Genomic DNA, 26,871 nt, shown 5'->3' on the forward strand with positions numbered 1-26,871 from the left:
GAAAATTCCATTGAACTAATGTTAATTTATAATCTTTATAATTAAAAATTTTAAAAGTTGTGGGAGTCCTTTTTATGTTTACTTCAATTTAGTTGACTTTTGTTTTGAGTTTTTTGGTTTGTTTGTTTAAACTTCAAAATGGAGAAGATCTGTTTAGAACATAAAAATGTAAGTAATAGCAAGTCTTATCTGTGAACTTCTATGACACCTTGGTTATAAGAGCAAGCAAGTAATTCATTTTTAAAATACAAGACTTATTTCCCAATAATAGCTTATACTGACATAGCACTTTATTGTTCCCTATGAGACTCCTTTGTTTTAACATCGACTTTTGCATTACTCATTATCAATTTCTTTAAATTAAAAAAAAAATGACAAAGTGTGTTTACAACATAAAGTTAAGATCTCTCTATCACTGTTTAACTGTCAAAGAGATCTATAGATTATGTTATGAGCATATTGCAAGCAAAGTATTTGAAAAGTAGAAAGCTTTCTCTGAACTTGAGTGCTTTATTTTGTGTGTATTTCCTTTTCCATTACAATAGAAGTTGCCTCACCCCAAGTAGATAATTGATGACATTTTTCATTTACTAGGTTGAATAAGAAAGGACAAAGAACTACTTCTTCAAATTATAATTTAGGCACTACTTTCTGTAGAAAGCTTTTCTTGACTTTTCTCCCCATCTCCCCTGATTTTTAGGACTCCTCATATTTATTTTCTTATTATTGTGTACATACTTATAGATATATATGTTTATCCCCCTGATAGCATGTATGATAGCATATCTTTGAGATCAAGAACAATTTCATTTTCAGCTTTGGTCCCCCAGTGCCTAGCACAGTGCCTGATACCTACTAAGCTTTTGATCAATTCTTGTTGATTGATTGTTTAAGTAAAACTTTCTACATGTTAAAAAAAGGAAGAAAAATTTCAGTGAATAAAACTTTTTACTCAGTCGAGAATGAATGTTTTTAGTTGATTTTGTTTTGTTTTAATTCTCACATAAGCCACTAGAGGCTGTTGTTTACTTTCACAAGAAAGCAAAAGAACAAAAAAACCACTTCTGCAAAAGTAACTAATTCTAGGACAGGATGTGCCCCATCCATGGTGGATTCAGTTGTGCAACATAGAAAGCATTTTCTGATCCCATGGCTTGAAGATCAGGAGTGAAAGCAGCTCAGAATTAATTTTTCTCCATTGCCAATATGGGAATAGTGGCGATGGTAGTAAAATATTGAATATGAAATTGGGGAAGATGGCAAACACATGGGATCACATTTTACATGATTCTGTACCAGAACTGCTTTTCTCAATTCCTTTTATACTGAGTGATAAAAGTATAATCTTTCAGCAAAGACCCCCAAATAGGATAAGCTAAAAATTAGAAACTACATTTTTTTTCTTTGTTAATGTTTTTTAAACAATTGAAATTTCTAAAGCACATCACATTAAAATATATATTTCTTACTGAGTGCCAAGACCATGAAAAACAGATTTTTTTTTTGGTGGGAAAGCTCTGAAAAAGACTTCATATATAGACTCCTCAAAGTGAAATCTTTGAAAAGAGACAAACCATATGTTGATATAGATGGAAAAATAGACAAAATAATATTTAAATTCTAGTTTACTGTTGAATTCCAACTTACTTGCTTTTATCCAAATAAAAATGATATTCTCTTCCAGAGATCAAACTTAAGCCACACCCATGTTTTTGGGAGGGGAGACAGTCTAGTGGATTGCCTACAGCACTGGATTTAGTGTCAGAGGTATCTAGTTTCATCTCTGCCACTTATTAATTATATGACCTTGAGCAAATAATTAAACCTCATTGGGTCTCAATTTTCTATCTGTAAAACTAAGCTGAAATAGCTTCCCATCCCTTACCCCTTTTGTACACTGTAAACTTCATTTTTCATATGTCATTCACTAATACCTCCATGGCTAACAATCTCCCACCACCTATATTTTCCCTATCCCTTTATTGATCACCAGTCATATAGGAGCAAACCATCCCTAAACCCATCACTGATTTACTCATCTTTCTCTTCTTCAGCATTGCCTTCTCTTTCCTCTGTATTATATAGAATCCTCTTGTATGATTCCTTCACTTATTACCTCCCTCTTTTAAAATTTATTTGGCAAAAGGCATGAAACCTTCATTCTTTTCTAGATCTGAATAGATTGGCTTTTCTTTTGAGTGGCTCCACTGCTTACAATAAATAAAGACTTAAATGAGATTATTAAATGACTCTTCTCTCCCATTCCTCCTTCCCTTCCACCCCAAAAGATTTGCATGGATGTGAAGGGAACAATATATATGGGGGGGGGGGGGAGTCTTAACATTGGACTAAAATAGTTGCTTTTTTAAAAAATGTAATTTTATTTTCTCAATGAATAAAAATCTATTTTCTCTATCTTGCCCCCTCTGTTTTCCTTTTTCCTTCTCTCCTCCCCCCCCCCCAATTTGGAAAAACAAAAACAAAACCTTTAAAATGAATATGATAAACAAGATAAATCCCCTTTTTGGTCATGTCCAAAAAATGTATTTTACTTTAAAACCAGAGATCATCCCCTGTCAGGAAGTGGGATAGCATGTTTCATTATAAGTCATTGGTTGATCGTTACATTGATTGGTGTTGTTAGGTCTTTCAAAGTTGTTGGTCTTTACAGAGTTGTTTTTGGATAATTGTTCTATGCATTAGTACATACTAATCTTCCAAAATGTCTCTAAAACTCTCTCTTTTATCATTTCTTACAACACAGTACTACTCCATTACCTTCACATATCATAATTTGATCAGTCACCCCACTGATGGATACCCTTTAGTTTCCTGTTCTTTGTCCCCTCAAAAAAAGAGCTATTATAAATAATTTTGCAGAAGTGGAGATCAAAATATTTGTTTAAAACATCATATCTCTTATTTTAAGAAACAAATGAGAAAAGCTGGAATTTTTACCACTAAAAATTTTTTATTTTACATCCACCAGCTATTCATTTTTTTTATTAATTTTATAATTATATCATTTTTTGACAGTACATATGCATAGGTAATTTTTTTTTTTAAACAACATTATCCCTTGTACTCCCTTCTGTTCTGAATTTTTCCCCTCCTTCCCTCCACCCCCTCCCCTAGATGGCAGGCATTCCCATACATATTAAATATCTTATAGTATATCCTAGGTACAATATGTGCAGAACCGAATTTTGTTGTTGTTGTTGCAAAGGAAGAATTGTATTCGGAAGGTAAAAAACAAAACAAAAAAAAAAAATGCTCACAGTTTACACTCATTTCCCAGTGTTCCTTTTCTGGGTATAGCTGATTCTGTCCATCATTGATCAATTGGAATTGGATTCAGCTATTCATTTTTTAATGAATAGATTATAGTTATAGCTGGTGGGTGCTAAGAAACTTAACATATTCAGCGTGAAATTAATGTTATCTATTGGTATGCCACTGGATTGAATTGCTTATATACCTCCTTAAGTACAGAAGTCGTTTAGAAAGTTTATTTGAAAACATTTTATTTGAAGATAGCAAATAGACATTTGCAGCTCAGTTTTGTCACTGTACCTTCCAGAAAGAAAAGTAGTATATCTGTCAAATTGCAGCCATGGGGTGGGTTTTGGGATCACATTTGACTCCATGTGACAGTCTAAAAGATGTATTTTGGAAACATCCATATCTTGCTAGGTGAGTACTCATCACGTGCTTATTATTGGCATCCATGTGAATTCTTGTTTTTCCTTAGCTTCTCTGTAGCTACTACTGTTCTGTTGTCTTAAAATTGCCAGAGAAAAAGAGAGCTGCTTTAACAAACATCTCCCAGCTCTCTAAAATGCATCACATTGATTTTCATGACTTACCTTTCTCATATGCACAATCTTATCTCTGTCCATTTAATCCAGATATCTATTGGAGGACTATATAGTCAGTTGGGAATATAGTTTTTTAAAAAAATCGACTCCTCTCCATTGTTTCATGATTTGGGGGATAGGGAGAAAAAAACAAAAGAAAGTACATTTTTTTTCCTTTGATTTTCAGTTGTCTGACATTGGTGGTGTGTTTACATTAATAATATTTCTGTACCCACTTCTTTTAAGTGGCTAATTAACTTAGTGTTGGGGTTACAGAAGATGAGATTTTAGCTGGGTCTTGAGGAAAACCAGGAGGTAGAGATGAAGAAGAGAGGAACTCGTGAGGAACAGCCAATAAAAAAGGCACAGATTCTGGAGATTGAGCATCTTGTTCAAGGGACAACAAAGAAGTCCAGTGTCAGTAGATCATGAATGGCCTCCAATTTTTTCCAGTAAAATATGAGACAGGGGGGATCTCCTTATACATAGTAGGCTCTTGAGAAATTTTGCAGACTTGATCAGAAAGAGCCCTTTAATTGAATGTGAGCTTCAAAAACTATCCATAGAACATAGGGAATAAATTTCTTCTCTTACTGAAAATGAAGGTGTAAAAGTTCTATCTCATTTGATATTCACAATAGCAGAATGAAGCATCATGAGGAAGATAAATTAGAGATCTGACCTTGGAGTTAGGAAGATGTGGCTTCATGTCCTGTTTCCAACATCATAGCTTTGTGAGCTGGGAGTGCTAAAGCTATTAGAGAGCAATTGCAGTTTTGTATTTGTAGATAGTTTTGTAGTTGTAGACAATGTTACCTACCCCAAGTAAATCACAGATTTGTTTGTTTTTTTTAATTGAAAATGAAATGCAAATCAATAGATGCTTTATTCCTTAAAAGTGTTTGAGGGTTATTTTTTATTTATTGATTGATTTTTTGCTGAGGCAGTTGAGGTTAAGTGACTTGCCCAGAATCACACAGATAGGAAGTGTTAAGTGTCTGATTAGATTTGAGCTCAGTCCTCTTGACTTCGGGGCAGGTACTCTATCCATTGCGTCCCCTAGCTGCCCCTGAGGATTATATTTTGATGGTTATTAGCTGTGGCCTAAAACCAGAAAACATTTTTAAGCTTTCTGAAGATCTAGAGCAGACAGTAAAATCATTATTTGATTATTGGGGGGGTATAGTTACCCCTTAATTTACTATTAATTTGTCTGATACATTAGAACTGTGTAGTTATTTCTAGAAAGCATATAATAAATCATAAAGTAAAACCAAGTTAAAATTCATGACAAGAAAGGTAAACTTGGGATTGATAAATAATATGGATCTCATTTGAGTAGTTTTTGGTACCTATCAGTGAAGTGTCATGTATGGAGAAATGCTATGAAAATATAAATAAACACTTTCCACCATTGTCTTTAGACTCATATTTTAACAGAAGATTTCAAACCAGAAATTCTTCACCTTGTTTGTATCATGGATCCCTTGGTAATGTTGTGACACCTATAGAACCCTTTTCAGGGTTTTAAATATATAAAATAAAATACAGAGTTATACAAAGAAAACCAGTTATATTGAAATACTGTTACAAAACATTTTAAAAACAAGTTCATGGATGCCAAGTTGAGAATTGGTCTAATGTAACAAGTCATATGAAACAAAACTTTTGCACTTATCATTTTATCTTTCCTCCTGGATACTTTGTCACACTTATTAGTAATGAATCCTGCAGTGTTCAGAACAGAGTAATCTTGGCCAACCTTTAAGGAGTTTATACTTTAGCAAATAATAGCAAACTGGTTATAGAAATGAAATATGTATGGTACTTCTATGGCTATTGGTAAATTTTACCAGATATTTTTTTCCCCTGGGGAGGAATGAAGGAAACAAATATTTAAGTACCTATGTGCCAGGTGCTATGCTAAATGTTTTATGAATATTATCTAATCTGAGCCTCACAACTTTGGAATGTGGATGTTATTATTATCCTTACTTTATAGTTGAAATTGTAATATTAATCAGAGATTGAGTGATTTGCTCAGGGTCACCCAGTTAGCGAGTATCAGATTTGAACTCAAGTCTTCTTGATTCCAGGCCAGCACTCTATCCACTGTTGCTACTTAGTTACCTCAGAATATCTTATTTGCCAAATAGTAATCAGCTGACTTGTGAGATTTGTTAATAATTTTCTAATGTATCTGCTGCTATGTTGTTCAGAATCCCAGCTCTTCTGTCTGATATGTTTTAAAGTTACTGGTATTGAATTAAATGAATACATATTCTATCTAACTAGAGATCAGATTAGATCACAAAACATAAAATCCATATACAGAAGCACAAAATCTTCTTTGAGTTTTCTTTTTGAACTTTTCTTTTTCTTTTCAACTTCTTTGAGCTTTCTTCAGACTTTTCTTGATTGCTTCTCCATCAGTTTAAAAAAAAAATTGAGCAAAGACTTACAATATATGTATTTTTTAATAATTTAAATGCATATGCTAACATACTAATGTGTACATTATAAAACACACAAAAATAGAAATGAAAAAGAATGCAGCAATAAAACAATTCAGAGGTCTGGATCAAAGTTCAGTTCACTTCAGAACTTGATTTTAATGGTTGATCTGACTGAAAAGTCTACCTTGCCAAGCTTCCAGATTAACAAGGACAAAGTCTGTCAGTAGTTACACTTGTTAAATCCTGCTGTTCATTTTTCAGGGCCATATTGCAAGACAAAATTTTTATTGAAATCCAGATAGCAAATTTCCATTTTCCTTCATGTCACTTATATTGCATTTAAAAAAAAAATTTTAAACAAATAGGGTCAGAAACAATTGTACAAATGAATATATAAGAATAAATCAAAAATAGTCAACAGGGGAAAAGTTCTTCATTTAAAGGGATCAGGAAAGGCTTATTTCTTTTTTTCTTTGTTAAGTACTTGTCCAGGGTGACATAGCTAGGAAATGTTAAATGTCTGAGACCAGATTTGAACTCAGGTCCTCCTGACTTCAAGGCTGGTACTCTATCCACCAGGTCACCTAGCTACCCCAAGATCAAAGATTAAGAGAAGGGATCTTAGAGGCCATTGAACCTACCCTCTTCATCATTTGACAAATAAGGAATCTGAGGCATAAAAGGTAAGTGATTTGTCTAGGGTCATACAGCTTTAGTAAGTATCTGAGGCAAGATTTGGACTCTGTTCTTGCTGACGCCAATCCTAGCATTCTACCCAATGCGTCACTTAACTACCTTATAAATGTCTAAGCAGAGCTACAGAAAAGAGAAAGCACAAGACCCAGTTGAGAATAGTATGTTGAATCTGGTAGAATAAAACTACATATTAAAGTTGGAAGCAAATTGGAGCCAGATTATGTAGGCCCTCGATTGGCTACTAAGTTTGTACTTCTCTGTCAGCAATACAGAGTGACTGAAAAATTGTGATTCGGTAGCTTGGCATTATAGTGAGATTGTTTGTGTGTGTGTGTGTGTGTGTGTGTGTGTGTGTGTGTGTGTGTGTGTGTGTGACACATATCTCACTATAGAATGAATATACTATATGATGTATACTGCATATATGGTATATTATGATGTGAGAAGTGTGTATATGTGTGTATATATAAATCTTACTATAGTGCCAAGTATGTACACATACATATGTATGTGTGTATAATGTTTAATAGTCATTTCTGAAAGAAGGGAAGCTGTAAAATCCTTGGTTTTCTCCACATAGACTTTAAGCTGACGCAAAACAGTTTTGGAAGGCTACCTATCAAAAATTTCCATTAAAAGGATATTAACACTTCACTAGTAAGTGACCTTTAAAGGACTTGAGATGTAAATACCTTTTACTTCTCTACAGTTGTTTCATAGCAATCATACCCCATGTTCACATAACATTTTCTGAGGTTTATAGTGAGTTCATTATAATAGTCCAGAGAAGTAGGTACTGACAGTAGTAGCATCTCCATTTCATAAATAAGGAGGCCGGGATTCCCATTGTTCAGGGAGCTTACAAGCTGTATGCAACTCTTATGTCAAAAAGTCAGAAGTGAGCTCGGGTTTTTCCCATCTTTGCTGACTTGATTCCCCTTCTGTCATGTCCACTTTGGAGCACGGGTGGGGGGCTTGGGCAGAGACACTGGATCAATTTGCTATTTCCTTCTCTAGTTCATTTTGTATGTGAGGAAATGGGGTAAGGGACTTGTCCAGGGTCACTAAGTTAAGACTCTAGATTAGAGTTGAACAAAGGTCTTCCTGAGTCCAGATTTGGTACCACCCAGCTTTCCTTGCCCTATTACCTCCCAGCAAATAAATATAAGGAAATAATTCTGAAGATCTCACTTTTCTATATATCTTCTGTCTTCCCACGTTATTATAAATCTGAATTTTCTCCTACCTTACTCTCATTGGACAAGCTTTACAGCATTTAATTCCCTACATTTGTCACCTTTGCTGAATATGAAGCATCCTCACAGGGTTGTGAGATTTCCTGTCTTTTCCCGTCACACTATTTACTCTGGCTGACTTTTTACAGATCATGTGATAGACAATGTTTGGATCTGCTTTGTGTCCCTCATGTACTTCACTACATTGTGTAGCAGTCTCTTCTGAACAGTCAGCATTTTCTATTCTTTTAGCAAGAATATTTGGTTTGGGTGTGGTTTTAGGCTACAAAAATGTTATGAAAGTTAGCAAAATTTGTCCCAGTCTCTGATTTTGCAATTATAGAACCTTCCTTCTTCTGCTTCCTTACTTCTGCTTCCACTTGCTTATTACTTAGAATCTTAGAGAGATACCTTAGGTTAGTAACACAGCACTTCCTCTCAAGATTTTCCTGTGCTTTGTTAAAAGAGTACTTTCTTTAATTTTGATAAGTTTATTCACATTTCTTGTTATATGTACACTAGTGAAAATAGTATAGGCGGCTTTTTTCTAAAAGTGACCAAATAGTTTATGGAATTTTAATGTTTATTGATGAATCTAACTGTACTTGGCTGTATCACATAGTGCATATAAGTAGAAATTACATCTTTATTAGTAGATCAAAATTGGCAGAGTTTGGACCCCTTGTTTCATTGGTATGTTGCAAATTTTATTAGATCAGCATATATTAATCATTCAAAATGAAAATTTTGGAGTTATGCATTTTCAGTAATTCACAGTTAAACTAATTCTACCTGACCTAACCTGCTCACTGGATTTTAAAGGACTTTACTAGAGAAATACAATCTTCCAATTCACATTGTCAACTATTCATTATCTTATATTTCTAAAAAGTTCCCTGGGGTACTGAAAAGATAAAGTGACTTACTAGCTAAGGTCACACAGTCACTCTGTGTCACAAGTTAATCTGGATAATTCTGATTTCTGTTGGTAATAAAATCAAATTTTTATAGATATATTTATCTCCTGAAAGAACTAAGAAATAGTTCTTGGGAGTTCACTAGAAAATAAGTCTCAGTATTAAATTTATTATTACTTAGAGCTTGAGAAACATCCGATGGCCTGTAAGATTAAAAATAGTGGGCAGCTAGGTGGCGTTCTAGATAGGTGTTATATGATGATTTAAGATTTTCAAAACTCTTTACAAATATTCATGTTCGATTCTCTGATTCTATTTGGGGTTTTCTTGGCAGATAATGGAGTGGTTTGCCATTTCCTTTTCTAACTGCTCTTACAAATGAAACAGGCAAATAGGGTTAAGTGACTTTCCCAGGGTCACAAGGCTATAAGGGTCTGAGGCCAAACTTGAACTTCAGTCTTTCTGACTGCAGATCCAGTGCCCCGGTGCCTCCACAGCTGCCTAGATACAGAAATTGCTATTGAAACCCATCTCTTTTAAAAAGTGAAGATCTGATGTTCTTAACATTGAAGAAGATTTAAGACTACATATGATATTTGAATGTGAGTTCATCTCATTAGAACAAGCTTTTTAGGAGTAGTTGTTATTTCATTCATTATATTTTGCTTTCCAGAGCCTATTATGTCAACTGGCATATAGTAGGCTTTTAATAAATGCTTGATGGTTGAGTGAATGATAGTATCAAATACAATATGTGTATACTATACATAAATAGGAAGAATTTTTTTCTATCATAAGATAGTACTCTGAAAACTGAGTGGTTTTATTATAGTCCTAAATTATGGTTTCTAAAAGTTTTGTTCTTGCCTTCTGATATCATTGTTTGGAATTTGCTGTTTGTTCCTGATAGGCGCACCTATGTTGGCAGCATGCCTGGTCGTATAATCAATGGCTTGAAGACTGTTGGGGTCAACAACCCAGTGTTCCTGTTAGATGAAGTTGATAAACTGGGCAAAAGTCTGCAGGGAGACCCTGCTGCTGCCCTGCTTGAGGTAAGACTTAGAAGGATTTAGTCTATAGCTAAGGAAAGTAAGGGATTGAGCTCATAGAATACAAATTTTGTAATAAAGGAACCATACATGTTTTGGTGCAGGTCGGAGAGACAATTTTACATAACTAAAAAAGATGCTTCTGTTTTTTCATAGGTTCTCTATTCCTAGTGCATTTGACCTTGATGACATTTAGAGTTTATACAGCTTGATTCATAGTGAAGCCTGAAACCACTAGGCACCAAAATGAACACGACCTTTATTTTCACTCAGTTCTCTTGCTGTGTTCTAAACAGTTTTTTATCAGCTCCATTTGCATTGTGGGAAAATCTTTTTCTTCTCTGACTTGAACCATTTCCTAAATAGCAATCTAAAGATGTTTTGTTCCAAGAACTGTCATCACCCTGGTGATCTCAAAGAATCTGAGGTGATGTAGCAGTCACAGAAGACTTGACTCACAGAATGACTCGTGGTAGCTGACTTGCTTTTTAGCAACTGTTTGTAGACACCATTATTTTTCCCCTAATAAGCTTGGAAGAATTGTATTTTTTTAATCTTTTAATTCTTAGCCTAGAACAGTATCAGACTTGTAGTAGTGCTCATTGGCAAATGATTGGTCTCTATGGTGTACTCTTTTTTTTTTTTTTAAACTGAGCTCTCTGCTCATGGAACAGTAATATTAATGATTTAAGAAGATTTTAAAAGATGCTGAACATCTACCTTATAAGGAGATGTCAGATATTGTGTTAGATAGGAGTTTATCTTTGCCTGTCTTCTCTAAAGCACAATCATGTGGTTATCTTAAATGAGGAAAAACTTTTTTTATCTGTCTTATAAAACCCTAGTTTGGGCCTTAAAAAAAAAAAAAAAAAAAAAGCCCACTATTAGGCAATAGTGAGGTTATCTAGGCCCCTGACTCGATTTCCTTTGGTTTCTGTGAAGTGACATCATGGCCCAGGTTTCTCTGGGAAGATACAATGTAGTGGAAGAATGCTGAACTGAAAGTCACACTTGACTTTGTATTCTTCTTCTGTCGCCTACTTAGCTGGGTGACCTTAAGCAAGTCCCAATCTTTTCTCATCCCCAGTTTCTTCATATGTAAAGTGAGGAATTTGGAATAGTTGTGTAACTTCTGAGATCACTTCTAATAGTAGATTTATGATCCCATTCTTCATATAACTATAAAAAAATCATATAGTAGCTTATTATTCAGAAAACTTATCAACAGTCTAACTCATATTGGGACATTGTGTAGATTTGGTAGGTTATATTATCATAGTCTACAATGTTCTAGAGTGTTTTGGGGACAGGGGAGCAGTGGGGGAGGGATATTCCAATACTGAAATATTTAAAAAGCATTCTTTTGGGCAATCCTAAAACTAGCCCACTGAGCATTCACAAGCTGTAGATAACAGCTTAGTCCCCATTGCATGCAGGATGGCCAGTTTTCCAGATTTATGTGCATCCCCTGATATAGGTACAGAAGCAGTTATCATTTTATGCCAGATCATCTTGTCTGACACAGTATATAGAATCAGAGGTAAAAGAAGTCAGTCTTAAAGTGTTGTTAAAACTGAATTCCATATACATTCATACACATTCATCACATTTAAAACTTTATTACATGCAGATATCTTAGAGTAAAATGGAAATTTTGACTACATCTACTTTAATTACTCTCTCTTTTAACCAAAAACTGTCAAAAATAAAATTAAAATTTGACTAACATTATTAAGTGCCAGAATTGTGTGATAGATGCTGGGAATAGAAAGGCAAAATTAGATCCAAAGTACTGCTGGCAAAACCAAAATAAATAAATAAGACAAAAACACAAACAGCTTCCCTCTCCTTAAAGAACTTGGATATTAATAAGGAAGACAGCATGTAAATAGGTATGTACAAGTTAACACATAAGGGGAAATAACCTTAGTGAGAAAAGCTCAAGTGTCTAGGAGTGGAAAAGGAGAAAGTCCAGCAGGTAAGTAGCAGAGCTTTTTGTAGAAAGTGGCATTTGTGCTGAGTCTTAAAAAAAAAAAAAACCAGGGATTTCAGGAGGTGAAAATGAGGAAGGGAGAGTATTCTAGGATTGGAGGAAAGCCATGGGAGATGGAGTATATTTGGGAAGTCATAAACTAGAATTTTTGGACTGTCCAGTATGTGAAGGCAGGGAAAGGTTGGAAAAAACATAAAAACCAAAAAGAGAAATTTATATTTTGTCCTGAAAGTAATAGGGAGCTACAGGAATTTATTGTTTAGGGAAGTAGCATAGATACACTTAAGCTTTAGAAAAATCTCGCTAGCAGCTATATGGGAGGGTATATTGGAGTGAGGAGAGCTGAGACCTGGAAGCCTCATTGAAGACTCTTATAATTTGTCAGTGAGAGGAGAGGAATGTCTGAGCTAAGTGAATGGAAAGAAAGGATCACATTATAGAGATAAAAATGTATGTGAGGTGAATGAAGAGTGGGGATTTGAGGAGGATGCCAAAATTGTGAAACTGGAAGATTGGGAGGTTAATGATTCTCTGGACATTAACTGGAAAGTTGGGAAAAGGGAAGGTTTTGGAAAAAGAATGAGCTCTATTTGGACATGCTGAGTTTGGGATATGTGGGGAACATCCAGGTTGAAATGTCCAGCAGACAGCCGGAGCTATGGAATTGGAACTTAGGAGTGATACCTAGAGCTAGATAGCTAGATCTAGAAATTTTCTGCATAGAGATAATAAGCTTCTCATAAGAACTCTAAGATCACTGAGTTAAATTATATAGAAAAAAAAAGAGCCCATGAGAGAATTTTGGAGGGTACCCACAGTTCAATATTGGTTGATCTAAGAAGGAACATTTAGATGGGAGGAGAAAAAGAAAAGACTCTGCCATGAAAACTTAGTCTAGTAATACCTTAGACATATTAAATCGTGAGTTTAAAGAGGAATGTATGTCCTTACAAAATGCTAAGAGAAATATGGTTGTGGCTGTTTCCATTTGCTGGGAAGACAGATATGGAAAGTAACTGGAGGCAATGGGGAAGGCTTTCCGGAGCAGGTAGTGGCTGGCCTAGAAATTTCTGGAGGTTGGATTCAGAAGTGAGTATGGGAAGAACCCCCATATCTTTAGCCCATGACATTTTGGCCATCTTATGACCACTGGCCTTCCTTTTAGTACACCTTAACTAGTTGATGTGATGGGGGGGGGGTGGAGAACATTTTCTGGAGGTGAAGATCTCCTTCCTTTAGGCTGAGTGAATTGTTAAAATAACCTCGCTGTGCCTGTAGGGGAGCTTCTGCTGAGCCTCAAAGTATAAACTTGCAGGCTTTGTTTGGTTCTTGTACTTCTATGGAGTTACTGCTCAAGTAAAACAGGACGTCTTCCTAGTTCCAGTTACTGTCGTCAACAAGGGAATATTTATTCTATATTTAGATGACCTCTATTGAAAGTTAGTTGAGAGGAGATAGAAATGGCTCCAACTACTTGAAAGTAAGTGTTTGTAAGCAGGGAAATCAGAACAAGTCTAAAGGCAGGCAATTATGTTTTCCTGAGGCTCAGTCAGTTTGGTAGTAATAAAATACTGGATATAGAGCTGTCTTTGTGTGCATTTGAACATTCAAGCAGGAAATTCCAGAGCTGTTATTTTGCCCTAAAGTGTTCATTTTACATTAGATATATTAAATTTTTCCATCTTTATAATCTCTGCAAAATTCAGACTTTTGCCATTAAATTTAGGTAAATTGGTAAAAATAGTTTTGATTCCATAAATACTCTACAAAGGTGGCAAGCACTATTAATGAACTGAGGAGAATTTTTTTTCAAATCTACATAATATGGAACTCTTCAAATAATTAATACATCCTTAGTTTGCATAGAGTTTTTGTATACACACTTTAAATTTAATTGTGTTTGTAAGTATATTAGCATGGGGCAGCTAGGTGGCGCAGTGGATAGAGCACCAGCCTTGAATTCAGGAGGACCCGAGTTCAAAGTTCAAATATGGTCTCAGACACTTAACACTTCTTAGCTGTGTGACCCTGGGCAAGTCACTTAACCCCAGCCTCAGGGGACAAAAAAAAAAGAAAGAAAGAAAGAAACTTTTTTTTAAAGTAAGTATATTAGCACCACTTGACATATCCCAGACAGTCAACATTTTGTTTTCTTCACCTGGGGTAGCCCATCTTGAATTAGCAGGAAAAGGCTAAACCAGAAAAAGCTAAAATTTTAGTTTTTCCAAAATAGTTCTTAGATTTTTAAAAAAAGAATTATTTAAATTGACACTAGCTTTTTAATTCAAACTTCTGTCGGGCTCTATTTAAGAAACTGCAAACTTCTTTTGTTGCCCTTCTACCTTCCTTTCTGAATCCCTGTCTTGCCTTCTGTCTTCACTGATTCTAGGAGTGATAAAATCCAGAGTCTTGGATTGATCTTGGCTGTAGTGCTCAGTACTTAGTATTCATGTGGCTAGTTCCTTTGTCAATGAGAGTCAAGCTAATGTTAAGTATTACATAGGAGTTGCTTTGGAGGAAAAACATTTTATAAATATTGAAAATTCTAAAAAAAAAAAAAAAGGCAAAACAAAAGTAATTATATAGTAGAAAGAACACTGGACTTTAAAACCACTAACCTGATTTTCAATCATAGCTTTATTAAAAGCCTAGGTGTTTGAGGCAAGAAACAATCTCTTTGACACTTAGTTCTCTAATCTGGAGAAATGAGGGAAATAGACTAGATGATCTCTAATACCTCTTCCAGACCTAAATCCTCTGACTTGGAACTTCCATATTGCCCTGATTCCCTACATATATGTGTGTATATATTTCTTTATATTACTGATGAGGTTTAGATTTAGGGAACCAAAATGAGATTAAGGTTTCTGGTGGTCAGGGAGTTAAATAAGGTCTAGTGGCAGGTTCAGGGTTCAGGGAACCAAATGGAGAGGTTTGGCTCCCCTGCAACTTCTTAGGATTCGGCACAAGGATAGGGAGTTTTGGGGACTCCCTTCTGGCAGTACAGAGGTTCTCTATAAAGGAATTTACAGACCCGAAAACCTAGATTGATAAAAAGAGGTTTATTATGGGGATTGGAAACATAAAGTCTGGTTAGGGAAATAGGTGAGGATAAAAAGAGAATGATACTGGAAAAGAATATTATTCCAGCAGGCAGATCAATGGAAAATGGAGTTTTGCACTGAGAATGCAGTTCTCAGTGGACAAAAAGTCCTAGTAGCTGAGTAAGCCATGGAGTAAGGTCCATCTGCAAAGATCTTACTTGATGGAAGCTCATTATATTGCTTGTCTTGGTGGGGGTTGGGAAACCTCCCTCCTCCCAATGGATCATCAGAATGGGGGCTGGGACAACTGGAGCAGATCAGAACCAGTAGGGGCTGGGAGAGCCCAAGTTGGCTCAGATCCAGTGGGGGCTGGGACAAGCCTGATCTCCTATTGGAATTCAAAGGGGGGCTTTTCATCGATTTGTGATTCAAGGGCCCTGGCATCTTGGACTGATATGCCTCAGCCAGGAGGGCCTGGGAATCTGAAAAGAATTACAGATCAATCTGAAAGGAATCACAAATCAATAGGAAAGATGGTTTCTTAAAGGGACCACAACCCGCTTCATTACCTCTGTCAAAATTCCTTTTTCCTTAGAACTTTTTCAGATGGATTGTCTAATTAAAGTAATTCACACTCAGGTAACCTTAGCACCACTGCCCTTCATTTTGTATATGTCTATTTTTTAATAGATTATTTCTTCTTGAGCATATTACAATCCACTTCCCTTGTATGAACTTTAAAATTTATGAAATACTTTCACGTACAGTATCTTATTTGATCTTCCTGACTACTGGTGAGGTACATAGGGAAACTACTATTATCCCTATTTATCTGGTTAAACTGAAACTAAGGAATTAAATTTGCCTAAAGGCAAATTTGTTCTTTGCTCCTTAGTCCAACCTTCTCTGGGAGATGATTGTATTTTTAAAATAAAGGTTTTTAATCCAAATCATATCATAATTGGGGGTAAGTTTGTGTTCATACCTATTCTTTTTTTGGAAACTTTACACAAGGGTCATATTTTATTGCCCCATACTGCTGGATAAAATGAATCTTATTGTGTTTTTTAAGATGTCTAGATTTTCTCTTAGATTTTTATCTTTCTATGCTCTTGCATTTTCCCTTACCTTTAAAGGAAGCTTCACAACTAAACCCTCCTGATTGTCCTCAAATGGGATGTCATTAACCAGTGCTAAGCTTCTGCTCTGGGGGCTATACTATACCTAGTTCTCTTGGGAGAACTGAGAAGAATCTACAGTAAACTGAGAACCATTAGTAGCCCCCCCCCCCCCAATGGCTGTAATCTCACTCCTAGAGTGCAAGAAGACTTTTCAGTAATGAAATATCATTGACAGTTGATGTTGGTTTTAATAATAGTATGTGAATTATATTACATTATAAAAGCATAAAGTCAGTTGTAAATTTGATTTTTAGATAGCTGGCCAGCCTAATTATATGATTGAAAACTATAATTTCTCTTTAGGGGACCAGACTGTGCAAAAACAAGCCTAGAGAGATTTACTGTCCAGTTGTGATGAAAAGTTTGCCTGTAATATGTTGTTATCATAGTTCTAAACCAAAATGTTGCTTCTGTTTTTAGTGAGATTTATAGTGGTGAAAATTGAACATTACCATTTGCTTTCTTTTTATCTAATTCCCTAAAGTATGCTTAGGTTGGGGAAGAGAGAGTAATTAATTATAAGCACTCTTAATGAACATAGTTTGTATCACTTAGGACAAGGAATATATTCGCATCTTTAATGGAAAGGATAAATTATCTTGACAACAATGCAGAATTATTTGGGACGTGCTTCGATTCCATTTTAAGTAATATGAAAGATGACCATAGAAATGTAACACCAATAATATAGCTGAAAATAAGAAGCATAGAGAGGCATTAGATGAGAAAAACAGGAGTTTATTAGTGAAAAAGATTAAAGAGTAGTAAATTTGTGTGACATGAAAAAGTAACTAGGTTTTATAAAACTCTATACACACACACACACCCCAGTTTTCATTTAATCCCAATAACAACCCTATAAAGTGGACACTAGAACTATATTAATATCCCATTTTATAGATAAGGAAATTAAGGCTCAGAGCTGGTCATTTGCCTATTATTATGCAGTTGGTAAATGCAGAAGACAGAATTAAAACAGTCTCCTGACTTTGGATTGAGTGCCTTTTCTACTACACCACAACAAACAAGTTTTATGCTATAGTCTATTTCATCATAGGATTGTGATACCTGAAAGTTAAAGAACCTTAGAGGTCAGTTATTAGTAATATACTTCAGATACTCTTAGCATTGCACTCTGAGTCTGTAATAGACCTGAATTTTAGTTTTGACTCTGCCCACATACCATATTGGTCCACATAATGGCAATACTTTTTTCCTCACCACTACCTTATATTGAATCAGAGTATTACTTGTAATCAGTGTTACTTTTCAGTGTACATCTGGTTTTTTGTTCATGTTACTACTGTGTCCTGTTTTGTAACAGCCTTTTTATATTCTTGCCATTAGTGGTCTTAGCTTATGTCTCTTCCTAAGTAAAATGGGTATAATAATATCTACTGTACCTAATTCACAAATGCGGTGAGGATAAAATGAGGCAATCTATTTGATAACACTAAAGTAACTGGTAAAGAAATAGTAAGAACTATTGAAATTGTACTTAAGGTTACTCTGAAACTAACTTTTATAGATTTATTAGAAGATAATTTGTTTTTAAATCGTAAATTTAAAAGGTTTTGCCTTTTAGCAAACTACTCTGGATAAGGATAATGAACCCTGGCAGTATGTGATTTGAATAAGCAAAAACTTCACTACACAAACTAACCTTTCCTTGCAATTTCTTTGGGGGAAATCTAGTCTATAAAGGCTTTTTGTTTCAGTATAATCCTTCTCAATAAGACAGTGTTTTCCACATAAGAAAAAGCAATCATTTTTTAAGGTTTTTTCATTTGTTTTGAATTTTATCCCTATTTTGTATCTCTTTTAGCTGAGAAGCTGTATAGTACAATGAAGAATGCATTGGTCTTAGGTTTAGAGGCTGGAGATCTGATTTCAAAACCGACCTCACATACTAATCTTACTAACCTGGTTATATTCCAGACTAATCACTTGAAACAAGTATCTAACTTATGCAGTGGTTGAGAGGAAAGTGATTTGCAAACTTTAAATTGTAATAGGAGGGTGATAATTAAAGTTGACTATGAAAAAGACAAGGGCAAAATAGTTTTCTGTGGTTCATCTCATCAAGAATTCTCAGTCACATGAGCTCATAATATTAGGAATGCCCCAGGGTACCCAGTAATGGAAGTGTCCACTTGCTCCTAAGTGGCATAGATTGCAAGTGATTATCTGGAAATACTTAGAACTAAGTGGTATTTGGTCACCCAACTGATGCCAGTCTTGATGAAGGTTTTTCAGTATTAATGTGAAGTAACATTAATTTCACATTGGCTATGAGCTTCTTGGGGGAAGTATTCAAAGCCTTTGCCAGCATAGATAGATCTATTTGTTATCTTAAAATTAATTTACATATCTGCCAAGGTTGGTATTTCCCTGGATGAGTCCAGGGGTGGGATGGACACGGAAGCTATAATATAACCTCCAAATTTTCAGGGTTTTTTTTTTTTTTTTCATTTCTCTGGTAATTTTCTAGAGGAAATCCCTGCCAATAATAGTAAGTCTCCTTTTGAATTATTTATATTCTTCCTATGCAGAATTAAATCAAGAGCTGTAGATTGTCTTAGCAAAGTTCCTTCCCTTTTCATTTAGGCTTTTAAAACTAGATGGTTGTTCTCAATATTTTGTCTTTTCTTTCCTAAAGCACAGATATTTTGATATCTGTATAGACATTAATGTTCTTTGTTGATCTTTCATAGGAATGCTTTGGCTTCTTCAGCTGCTAGATCTCTGGTTAATCCTTTCCATTAAGATGCGAATATATTCCTTGTCCTAAGTGATACAAACTATGTTCATTAAGAGTGCTTATAATTATTTACTCTCTCTCCCCCAACCTAAGCAACTTAGATCCCTGACTATTCTTATATTTGAGTCTGATTTTGTTTTATACTTATGTGTGTTGTATTTGGTTCTGACAATATTTTATCAGCTCTGAAATTCACATATCTGACCATAACATTCTATCATTTCATCTTTTCCCATGCCTTACAATCCCTAATCATGCTCTTTATTCTTATTGTGATCTCCATTGCCATCATTCTCATCCCATTCTTTTCTAGACCATCTACCTTGGCTATACATTTCTCCCTTTCCTATCTTAGTCTGTTAGTGAATCAACTTGACATTGTCCTCCATCCTGAATTCCCTTGTTCCTTTGTCCTGTCACTAACCCATCCTTAGATTATTTCTACCAGCTTGTGTGCTACTTATGTGCTACTGAACATCAAACCTGAGGGAAATCATAGAACTGTGTTGACAGAGAACAGGATACTCCATTTCTTATCTCCATGTCTTTGCACCAGTTGTTTCCTATTCTTGGATTGTTCTGCTCATTCACCTCTGTCTCCTTTTCCCAGACTTTCTTCAAGATTTAGCTCAAAGGTCATCAACTTCTCCCTAGCTACTAATGCCTTTCCCTTTTAGATTATATTTAACTTTTGTCTTCTTTATTAGAATGTGAACTAAGCTTTTTTTTTTTTTTTTGGTCCCTTCAGTGTTAAGCACAGGACCTACCTGCATAGTAACTTCTTAACAAATGCTATTTGGTTTGACTACAGTTATAGGGGAGTTAATTATTTTATTTATCCAGAATGCTTTGGCTTGAGAGTCTTGGTTTTACACAACTTTTTGCATGCAGATGCTCATTGGTAATGTGCCACAGCCTGCTCACTCCCACCAGGTCTTTAAAAACAAAAGTTTGTTCAGAAAATGTCCAACATGCCAGGAGAAAGCTAGAAGGAATTATAAGTATTGAAGGCTGTGGCTTCTTTGCAATTTATTATGAGCTTCCCAAAAGAGTTTATGTAGTATCCATTCTGAGCAGAAACGGAAAGAAAATGACAGTTTTCCTTTTAAGCAAATAAATAAAGCAGAGTTAATCAAACATTTAAAAACTAATTTATTAATGTTTCATAGCAGATCATTTTTGAGTCACATTTTAGCCTTTAGGAGCACACATGGAAAGTCACCTGATCTTGAGTTTAAAACCTTGGGGTTTTTTAAGTGTCAATTGGCATAAAGGAGACTGTATCTGGAATCAGGAAAGATCTTGATTCAGTTCTCACTTCCAGGATAGGACTTAGCTGTATGATGCTTAGACACGTCACAGAACTTCTTTAAGCTTTTGTTTTCTTGTCCGCAAAATAAGAATAATCATACTTGCAGTTTTGAATACATTGTGTTTTGAACACAAATGAGATAATGTATTTCAAATTCTAGATAAATATGTTATCATTTTGTTTTATTAACATGTTCATTAGGATATATTTGCCAGTTCACTTAAAGTGATCTTTTATTTTCCCCTTCATTCCACTGTAATGTGGCAGAAAAAAAAATGTTTACAATTATAATTTATACCTCCTGTCCAAGCATTTCTGAATACAAATCCACCTACCTTATGTATCATTTGACATGAGGTGTTAGCTTCATTTTATGAAGTGTAAAACAGGTCCAACAGGATTAATGACTTCATAGTCACATGGTGATTCATTAGTAGACTTGAGATTGAAGCCTGAGGCCTGGCTTCACTTTCTGTGTTCCAAAAACTAACCTTGTTACTTAAAAGATAAGCAAAGATATACATAGTAGGCTTCTTCTGTGTGGTATTTGTGTTTGTGATTTGAATCAGGTGCATCTTATCAAGACATAAATGTTATTTGCATTATTTATTCTCTTCAAGGTTTTGGATCCAGAACAGAACCATAACTTCACAGATCACTACCTAAATGTGGCCTTTGACCTCTCTCAAGTCCTCTTTATAGCTACTGCAAACACTACAGCTACTATTCCACCTGCTTTGTTGGACAGAATGGAAATCATCCAGGTGCCAGGTAACCTTGATGCATAAATGAGACCATCAAGTATCTCTGTGCTTTGTGTCTTCTAGCAAATATTCCTTTTAAAGAATCATCTGCTTAAGAATTAATTTATCAAAACTTTAAGGAGTTTTGAATTTGATTTCAGATTTGATCTTAAGTGGATTTTTAACTGAGAAAAAAAATTTTTTCCTAAGTATATCACAAAATTCATAGCAGATCAATTAGGTACTTTTCTTGAGACTTTGAGACCCAACCCAAGAGCCTCTTGGGTAGGTATTTGTTACAATAAGTTAAAACTTATAAAATTAAAATGTCACAGCAACTTATTATTTCTTTTTTTATCTAGTTTCTAAAATAATAGATACTAGAGGTGAAAGATAATAAAATTTATTTTTAATCTTTCTGGAGTATGTATTCTATGGAATAGTAAAAGCTCATTTAAAGAGGACTTTCCTTGAATTCCCTATTGTGTTTATTAGTTCCAAGAACATAAGAAGTGTTAGGTGAGGTTTTTCTGGTTGGGGGGAGGGAGAAGTTCATTCCTTTAGGACCAGTGGTTGGGGTTTCTAAAAATAAATCTTCTGATTGTGAGGTTTGTTTCCCAGGTATTAAGTGAAGGATCTTCCACCCTGGAAGATATCCTGTAATCTGATTCTTCCTCTTAAGGAGAAGTGTTCCTGATAGACAGCTGAATTTCTTCTTTGGTCATTTTAAATTCATTGTAGAGCATCTACTTTTGTTATTTGGTTCCCTCAAGTATTTGTTTGTTTGTTTGTTTTAATTTTTATTATAGCTTTTTATTTACAAGATATATGCATGGGTAATTTTTCAGCATTGACAATTGCAAAACTTTTTGTTCTAACTTTCCCCTCCTTCCCCCCACCCCTTCTCCCAGATGGCAGGTTAACCAATACATGTTAAATATGTTAAAGTATAAGTTAAATACAATATATGTATACATAACCATACAGTTATTTTGCTGTGAAAAAAGAATCAGACTTTGAGATAATATACAATTAGCTTGTGAAGGAAATCCAAAATGCAGGCAGACAAAAATAGAGGGATTAGGAAATCTATGTAGTGGTTCATAGTCATCTCCCAGAGTTCTTTCGCTGGGTGTAGCTGGTTCAGTTCATTATTGAACAAATGGAACTGATTTGGTTTATCTCATTGTTGAAGGGGGCCACGTCTATCAGAATTGATCAATATATAGTATTGTTGTTGAAGTGTATAGTGATCTCCTGGTCCTGCTCATTTCATTCAGCATCAGTTCATGTAAGTCTCTCCAGGCCTTTCTGAAATCATCCTAATGGTCATTTCTTACAGAACAATAATATTCTGTAATATTCATATACCACAATTTATTCAGCCGTTTTCCAATTGATGGGCATCCACTCAGTTTCCAGTTTCTGGCCACTACAAAGAGGGCTGCCACAAACATTCTTGCACATACTCCCTTAAGTATTTGTAGACTGTTACTTTATCCTCTTAACCATCATTGAGCTATGGAGAATAAAGTTCTCTAAACATATTTATTCTTTGCAGCAATACTCCCTGCTTCCCTGACTAAGATTTGTCACAGCAAAAATGATTATGAGATATAAAATCTATATTTTGATATAGGATGGACCATATTTGGTTTTTCCAATCATTTGTTAATGACCTATAGGCTCCTATATTTAGTTTAAACATATGGAGATGTTGATGATAGATGGGACAAAAATAATTTAAAGCAAATGAGACCAAATTGCCTGGGATCTTCAAATTAATGCAGAGGCTTCATAAGCCATACTGTTGTAAAGTGAAATACCCAGAGCAGCTGTTGAAGAGGTGGACAGATGATGTCAATGTTCTCTTTGGCAGGTTTAGCCATCTTGTTTTCTAGATTTTCTGCTGTTTCAGTAACTTCCTTTTCTGTTCAACAGATGCTCTGTCAATTCATATTTTTAAATTTTGGTTTGTAAAAGAAAGCTATACATCATGAAGAAGTTCTCTAGTTCAGGGGAATTGTGTCTACAGGCTTTGAAGGGCAATGTAAATGTATTCACAGGTGCTATACAAAATTTTTGTAATCTTTCTGGAGTATGTATTCTATAGAATAGTAAAAACTCATTTAAAGAGGGAGGGAGAAGTTATTTTGTTTTGCCTTTTAATTACAGTTTACATTTGTTTGATTGAAGTTTTGTTTTTGTCGTTGTTATTTTTTAGCCATAGACCCAGAATCTGAGATTACAATTTTTCTCCATGCAGAGATCCCTGATAAGTGGTCATTCACACTTTGGTTGAACACTTCAGTGATGGAAATCAGCCCATTTTATTGTTGTACAAATCTTAATCATTCAGTCTTAGAGCATCAAACCAAATGTGTGGGCAAGAGGGACTTACCTTAGAGACTAATGGAAAATATGGATAGAACATTATGGTGGGTAGAACTGACATTTTAAGAACTAAATATTAAACTATTCCAAATGAGATTAAATAGCTTATTGTAAAAGATACTCCAGATGGGGTTCTCTATCTTTACCTTTGAGGCTGAATTTAAAATGATCCATAGGAGTCAAAGTCCTATCTGCAACCTGTGTGTACACCCCTTGTATAATCAGTATTTTTTAAGGAGTTTTGTTGAATAAATAACAAATGATGTTAACCATTCTCATATAAATGATAAGGAAAAAAAAGTTTACAAGAAGAAGAAAGAATTTTTCCCCTATTTGCAAATAGGGATTTTCTTCTTGAGATTTGTCACCCAGATAGCAGACATGCAATATTTGATAAATGTGGAAAAGTTGGAAATTGCAGCAACATTTCATTTCATTACCCTCAAAGTAAATGCTAAAATTTTGAAAGCCCTCCAGCATAGTATGTAGAGAGAAACCAGAGTACCTCGGTTTATATCCCATTTCTTCAGCTTACAACTTTCTAGATTTTGACAGTCATTTAACTTTACGAAGTGAGTTCTTCATTTAGAAAATGAAGAAGTTGTACTAACTGGTCTCTAAGATCTCTTCTAGTTCTAAATATCCTGTTGGTTTGATCCTATGAAACATCCTCTTCCAAAAGATTTATATGTATGGTAAAATACATAGCAGCTCTTTTGTCATGGCAGGATGTTGAAAATTGGAAGGACCATCAATTGGAGAATGGCTGAACAAATTGTGCCATGTGATTGTGATAGAATTCTGTTGTGCTATAAGAAATGATGAGCAAAATGCTCTTGAAAAAACCTGAAAAGATTTCCATAAGCTGATGCAGATTGAGATGTACTGTGTTCAAACTAATAGCAATATTGTATGATCATTTGTGAATGATTTAGCTATTCTCAACAATACAATAATCCCAAACAACTCTGAAGGACATAAGATGAAAAACACTATCCATCCCTAAATAAAAAACTGAGGATGACTGAAGATAGATTAAAGCGTACTTTTTTTTACTTTCAAAAAAATTAGCTTCTTCCAAGTTTAGAACAGAACCTTTTACGTTTTGCAGGCCTTTTGAATGCATAAAGAACATGACACTGTGGATAAATGCACTGTATGGACAGGTACCAAACAGGTTCATTCCTTTTACAGGGTATACACAGGAAGAGAAGATAGAAATTGCCCACAGGCACCTGATTCCTAAGCAGCTGGAACAGCATGGGTTGACACCTCAGCAGATTCAGATTCCTCAAGTTACCACTCTTGACATCATTACTAGGTAAACACACTTTGCATCAACATTCATTTGTAATCTTTTCAGTCTGAAAAAATGATTTCAGTAGAAAACCACAGCTTCCATTACTCACTTTCAGACTAACAACTAGAGAACTGTTTCATCAGCTGTTTGTTTTGTATGGTGTTTAATATAAAGCAGAGATTTATAAGAAGAATTTTTTGGGGAATCCTTCCACAGTTAATAAGGTTTCATTTATTCTACAGTTTCAGTAGAGGAAATTGGACCCTCAGTCTTGAATAAAACCATCACTATGTTCCATGCTTTCCAGAGCATGATCATTGAATGTAGATCATTCTTTGGAGTTTCTAATAAGGAAGTTGATTTGCCTCCCTAATCTCTTGAAAGCTATAGGATCCTTTTAAGAAAAGTTAAAATAATGCATCAGTTTTTGATCAGTTAAGATAATGCATCATTACTTCTGTGATAGACTTTATTAGAGTTGTGGAGAGGGAGTGGGAAGATAAGGGGAAAAGGGGGGGGGGAAATCTTGCAAGAGTTTTCCTCTTAGGAATTTGCATTAGACTAGGGTAGGAGGTTGTTTTAAAAGTTTGTTGCCAGGTGCTTAGGTCTATGGCAAACAGTACCTAAATTGTTTGAGAAGTGAATTCCTTAGTCTGATTTATAGATTGCCTGTTTGGATGGAAAATGTAACTCTCCAAAGACAGTTTCTATCGACAGTAGCCTCTTATAGCTTGCTTGGCTCGCTGTTTCAGATCCATTGCATCACCCAGCAAGCTGTGTCAGACTGCCAGGCACACATCTTGCAGCCTTTTTTTCCAGTAATTGCTGCCTTAGATTATGTGAAAAGTTTTTTTTTTTGCTTTCCAAATAATTTGGTTTTATTCAGACTGCCTTTTCATCTAAAGCATCCCTATTAATGGAAATATTTTATAGTTCATGTTAAAAGTATATATTCAAGCTCATCTAAGAAGCAGTAAGACTGAGCATGAGTGACAAGTTCTCTTTTTTATTCCCTGTTTTGTAAAAATGCTTTATGAATCTTGCCATCCCTGAGAAACTAGATATTTCATATGAGAATCTTCCTACAGTACTGTAGTATTGGAAAATACCAGTAGATGTTTTGGTTCTTTCAGCAAGTCTTGTAGCTACTTTCTTTCAGCTTCCTTCTCTCCAATAAGAGGGTGATGATAGATCTGAATGTGTCCCTAGCTAGCTAGGAAGCTTAATCATTGTTTGTAAGTCAATCCTTAATTACTGCTTTTGGGAAAAATTAAGTACTTTTTGATGTGGGTACCAGTTCAGATCATTCAGTATTGTGTGCATTAGAAATTGCTTTTGATATTTTTTAACTTCTTCCTCCCCCAAAGAAGCCAACCCAAAATATAGACATATGCTGCCTTAGACTCATTTGAAATATTGAACAAATTACTTATTAAAATATACTGGGTTATTTTCATGTTGTCTCCTTGACAAGCTCCTTGAGGACAGAGACTGTGTGTTTTGTTTTTTAGGGTTTGTTTTTTTTTTGCCTTTCTTTGTATCCCAAGCATTTGGCACACTTAATCCCTTACACAATAATAAGAACTTATACAGAATAGTAGGATTTGAGTTTTCTAAATATTTTAATGTGTCCAGGAAGTAGTCATCCAGCCCTTGCTTAAGAACTTCCAGTGACAAAAACTTAGTTTAGGGTTTTATGGGGGGGAAGAAAGGAAGACTGGTGTGTGTGTGTGTGTGTGTGTGTGTGTGTGTGTGTGTGTGTGTGTGTGTGTGTGTGTGTGTGTATGCATGCGAATGCAAGGTATTTCTTTTTTGGATAGCTGTAATTTTTAGAAAATATTTCCTTATATGAAGTAAAAAGCTGTATCCTTCTAATTCTGCCTTCTTAAATACTGATATCTAGCCATCTTCCATGTGATGTACCTTTAGGTAT

General features: G+C 34.9%; 1 protein-coding gene across 1 annotated transcript in view; it reads left to right on the top strand.

Annotated features, from left to right (window-relative positions):
• The window catches only part of LONP2 (lon peptidase 2, peroxisomal), a 116,042-nt gene that overhangs the window by 31,255 nt on the left and 57,916 nt on the right, over positions 1–26,871 (top strand). The window contains exons 8-10 of the mRNA XM_074293324.1: positions 10,072–10,213; positions 21,122–21,272; positions 24,833–24,959. Of these exons, the coding sequence (XP_074149425.1) occupies positions 10,072–10,213; positions 21,122–21,272; positions 24,833–24,959 (420 nt within the window). The remainder of the gene's footprint in view (positions 1–10,071; positions 10,214–21,121; positions 21,273–24,832; positions 24,960–26,871) is intronic.

The sequence above is a fragment of the Sminthopsis crassicaudata genome, chromosome 2 (assembly GCF_048593235.1).
Source record: "Sminthopsis crassicaudata isolate SCR6 chromosome 2, ASM4859323v1, whole genome shotgun sequence".
NCBI classification, from domain to species: Eukaryota; Metazoa; Chordata; class Mammalia; order Dasyuromorphia; family Dasyuridae; genus Sminthopsis; species Sminthopsis crassicaudata.